The following is a 4,849-nucleotide window of genomic DNA, read 5'->3' as shown; positions in this document are numbered from 1 at the left end:
TTTCACAAACCTCTTTTTTACCTGCAAGACCGTTTGTTCGTGCCAAATTTTCTTGCACCACGATGAACTTGTCAAACGGCTCGCCCTTCTTTTCGGCCGGGTCTGCGATTGCTAGTTATTAACATCTAAGTGTGCATCTGTTGGGCGCCCACCACCACACCACCAGCTAGGTGTCATCTACTTGCCCGCCTTCATAGTCGTCGTTGTCGTGTATCATATTCATCAGCGCCTCATCATCATCCACTCATCGCGCTCGACTGAAACATCCCAGCAAACAAAGACCATGCACCGATGGGCGTGGAGGCTGGACAAGCACCGACGACTATGACTCCATAAAGTTGTACTCCCCATTGAGGTCGATATTGTACGGGACGCGAGGGCTGGTGGTGACGGTAGGGGCTGCGGACCGGACTACGTGGCGGCGAAGTAGTATGGCGGAATCATATGTGCCGACCAGGGTGAAGGCGATTGCACGACTGACGACTCACACCCGACGAATCGCATGCTTTGCCGGGCGAAGAACTGGGTGACCAGCCACCATCAAAGCATCCTTTGTCTACCTCTGTTTGCGGCAATGGGTGGTGTGTGTCGTCGTGTTGGCCTTGCGGGCAGGCACCACCAATAGGTCCTTCGTATCTTGACCCGACAAAACTAAACTACGGACATCTCCATCACCACCTCCTTCGGCTCCATCACGGCGGCGGACTGTGAAACGGGCGGGAACCGGGGTGGGTGGTGACGGTGATCGAAGCAGAGGCGATGGGAAAGTGCGGGCATTCACGCGAAAATGTCCAAATGCGCAGGCTCCGCCTCGCTTTTGTCTTGGCAGGGTGTGTCGAAGTGCGACGGCCTCCTCTAGGTTTGCTTCCGGTTTTACGGTTATTCCGACGCACGAACTAGTCCATGGACATTTGATGGACGACGTTGAAGGGCACAAATTGTCCAAACAGCATGGTCCAAATGTTTACACACAAGTATGGTCCAAATATACCCTTAAAAAGTATGGTCCAAATGTTTACACACAATTTGATGGACGGGCGTTGCAGTTGCCCTGACGAAAGGAGAGGAGAGTGTGAATTTTGAATTTCGAAATCCCCACCTCCTCCTCCCCTATCGTCCCTTCTCAGTTCTCAGGAAAGCCAAGCTGCGGCTGCGAGTGCCAGCGAGCCTCGGGAAAAACCAACGTCAATGGGTGGTGACAGTGGGTTGGACAGACTTCAACGGATATGTTTGACTAGCTACTCCCAGGTCAAGTCTTTGTTACGACCACCAGTGGTGCGCAGAAATATTTGAAAAAAATCACACACGCATTATTTGAATGTTATTTACCACCTCAAAATGTTTCAAAACATAATATTGTTATCATCATAGTACTGTACAGAAAAAACAAACAGCAGGGGGCTGAAAAGGAAAAAAATCAAATATGTAGAAACACGTTGGAACTTCTTGTTTTTTGCAGGTCGCATTCCATTGAATTATTTCATGAAGCTTTATGAGATCAATCTTACCTCGCAAACTTGCTACAACAATCGTCCCTCGGCCAAGAAAACGAAAGAACCTTTTTGATGAAAAATCACGAACTCAAACTAATACTTCTCTAGAGGGGCCCCAATCCACTCAAGAGCTTAAGTAGGATTCATGGTATACCCTATATACCCCCTAGTTGGGTCACGAATCAGATTCCATCTGCTTAAGATAGCTAGATGCCATCAAAACTTACCTGTTATTAGCTCACCCACCACAAAGTTGAAACCTCTTGGGGGTGAAGTACCATTTTACTCCTCCTTTTCCTGTAGGCAAAGTACTCCATGGACTTGGCAATCGAGGTCTTCGTGATCCTAGAACGTTCGTGGATTGACGTCTTCTTCAATATGGAGTAGGATAGCACCAACTATAAGATGAAATATGTCATGAAACCTCCTTGAGTTTGCAATCTCCTAGACTCACTCCCTGTAGTATCAAGTTTTGCTTCGTCGCTTTACTCTTTGTTAGACTTGTATGTGCAGGGTGTTCTAGGCATCGCTAGGTAAGCTTAAAATTGTTAAGAATTATAATTCAGAACATCATCTAAGTTCTGGTAGCAATAGTTCTAATAGTTCATTCATCAACACCACCCCTCTACATCTAGCTTATGTGCCAACAATGGTGGGGTGAGCGAGGTCGAATGCGCGACAATGGTTGTGTTAGTCGCCGACAATGGTTCTAATAGTTCTAATAGTTCATTCACCAACATCTACCTGCTATGGCAACAATGGCGGGGTGAGCGAGGTCGGAGGCACGGCAATTGTTGTGTTAGTCGGCTCTTCTTCGGCGTGTTCGTGGGATTGCCTTGGTCTGTTTGTTGCTACGAAGTCGGAGCTGCGACGGCAGGGCCATGTATCAACGATAACGAGCAACATGTGGTCTATTCAGTGGTTTTCACGGCGCCAACCTTGTATAGTTCTTCTTCCTAGCTCTCATCCAGAGGAAGAGTTGCGCTGTCCTTGACGCGGATGGTTGAGTGCTAGTGCAGATCTTCATTTGTCTCCACATGACCCCTATGGTGTGCGTTGGGTTGATGCTTGTCTACGATGAAATCAGAGTCGTTTGCTCGGGGATTAGGGATGGCAATGACGTCGCTTTTGAAGAAGTGATGACGGGGATTAGGGATGGCAATGACGTCGCTTTTGAAGAAGTGATGATGATGACACATGTGTACTAGCTCGGCGAGGCCCTCTCAAAGGGGGCGTGTGGGGTATACTATGTGTGCCGCTCAGCGGATTATGACGGTTTTCACCTGGTTTCTCGTTAATTAACTGGATAATTCTCTTCTGCGTTTGATTTGAAAAAAAAAAACCACCACCCCTCTTGTCCTACTACAATCTTCAACAACCAAGCTCCGACCGTGAGAAATGCGCCCTATAAAACCTACTCCCTCCATTCCGATTTACTCGTCATGATTTTAGTTCAATTTAAACTAAAGCCACGACTGAGTAAATCGGACCGGAGAGAGTACCACGGAGTGGCCCCTACAGCGCCACCAGGTTGAAACAATGGTCACCATGCGGGGCCCCAAGTCAGAGAGGTTGGAGAGAGCATCGACAAGCATTGATTGGACCTAGCAACCAATCGACCATGAAAACGTATAAGGAGGAACCCAAGCCATAAGTTAGGAATTCAAGGCAGTCTTCAATTCATACCAATAAGCAGAGACCACAAGGTAAATTGGAGAGAAAACCTAGACCAACAACGCTAGAGAAACGAAATAAAGATGACCAAATTCTACAAGGAATTTGTTGGAGCTAAAGGGAAACAAAGGGAACTTGGGAGAAACCGATTTGGTTGCCTCCATCCCTACACTAACGCCGACTACCGCGCTTAAGATGCGTTGCAGAAAGTTGTTGCCAGCATCGAAGAGGACGAGCACATCAACAGCTATGGCGGCCACGAACAGGGCTCGCCGGAGTTTCCTCCCCGATGAGATTACCCGACAAAGTGCCATTCAGGACTAAAAAGACTACCAAGTACGACTGCAGGGGCAGGGTCCCTCCCCCTGCTCGTTGCCTGCAAAGGACACAGGAGATCTGGAAAATTTGAGATGTGTACTTCATATCATGGTTTCATTTGGGAGTGGCTATTAAATTTCCTATGAAAAATGCTAAAAAGCGTAAGCTCATAAAGATTTATTCAATCATAGTTCATGTGCTCTAGAGTCATTTGTTGGAAGGAGATAAAAATTTAGGCTGTTATTCTTCGCATCCCCCAAGTCTAAAGCGACATGATTCCATTCTGTTCATCCCAGACAAAGCACACTACTCCACTAAGCTGCAACGGAGCTTCAGGCTTAATCAGTAAGCTAAGGTGCCTTCTTTCTTAAGCAAGAGACTGCTGAATTCAGATTAAGCTTATAATGAAATGTGGGCGTAATGGGAACAGCAGAGCTGATTGAATTTGTCTTCTATCATAGCAAGGAATCAACGTGTCTTGCTTAGGACGGATGCAAAAAGATCTAGGATGCATTTTGCAAGCTAGTGGCATGTGAAGAATCTACTAACAGCAGACAGTGGCACAAGAACATATAAGAATTGACCTGTTGAAGATTTGGAACCATGAACCTGTTGAACATGAAGCATCAAACTTGCGAATCATACCACTATCAAAACGCCAATGGAATCGCACATAAATGGGAGAACAGGATTCCAAAATAATCCACCACCACTAGCCTAGAACAGAATATCAGAATCAACGCTTTCAAGCCTGGCAGACATGCAAGATAAACACTAGGCATGCAAGATCATAGATCAATCTCAAGAAACCAAACTTGACTTCGATAACTTAGTCCATCCAACACATAGATAGATCTGTGTCCTCATCACAGAGAGACAACAAAATAACTTGGATCTTAACGACGAACACACCACCAGCAATTCTTCTGGAACCAAGCTCGGATCGAGCAGCAGGGGGAAACGCTACGGCGACTAATACTAGTACTGATAGGTATAGGGTATGACTTGCTGCAGAATCAGGAGGTAGGTAAAGGAGCGAGGGTAAACGGGGCACTCAGATCTGAAGAGCTGTGCCGCCTAGTGGGCCTTGTTGGGGCACTCGCGGGAGAAGTGGCCGGACTCGCCGCAGGAGAAGCAGCCGCCACCGCCGCCGCCGCCGCCACGGCCACCACCGCCTCCGTAGCCGCCGCCGCCGCCGCCACCACCACCGCCCTGGGGGCAGTCCCTGGAGATGTGGCCCTCCTCGCCGCACTTGTAGCACTCGCGGCCGCCGCCGCCGCCTCCTCCATAGCCACCACCGCCGTATCCGCCGCCACCGCCGCCGCCCTGGGGGCAGTCCCTGGAGATGTGGCCCTCCTCGCCGC

General features: G+C 48.4%; 1 protein-coding gene across 1 annotated transcript in view; it reads right to left on the bottom strand.

Annotated features, from left to right (window-relative positions):
• Positions 1-4,278: 4,278 nt before the first annotated feature.
• LOC542791 (glycine-rich protein 2) overlaps positions 4,279-4,849 on the bottom strand; it is a 1,350-nt gene continuing 779 nt past the window's right edge. The window contains exon 2 of the mRNA XM_044479907.1: positions 4,279-4,849. Coding sequence (XP_044335842.1) covers positions 4,563-4,849 — 287 coding nt within the window. The 3' untranslated portion in view covers positions 4,279-4,562.

Source organism: Triticum aestivum, chromosome 1A, assembly GCF_018294505.1.
Source record: "Triticum aestivum cultivar Chinese Spring chromosome 1A, IWGSC CS RefSeq v2.1, whole genome shotgun sequence".
NCBI classification, from domain to species: domain Eukaryota; kingdom Viridiplantae; phylum Streptophyta; class Magnoliopsida; order Poales; family Poaceae; genus Triticum; species Triticum aestivum.
The sequence above is the reverse complement of the archived record's forward strand: the minus strand, read 5'-3'. Positions and strand labels throughout refer to the sequence as shown.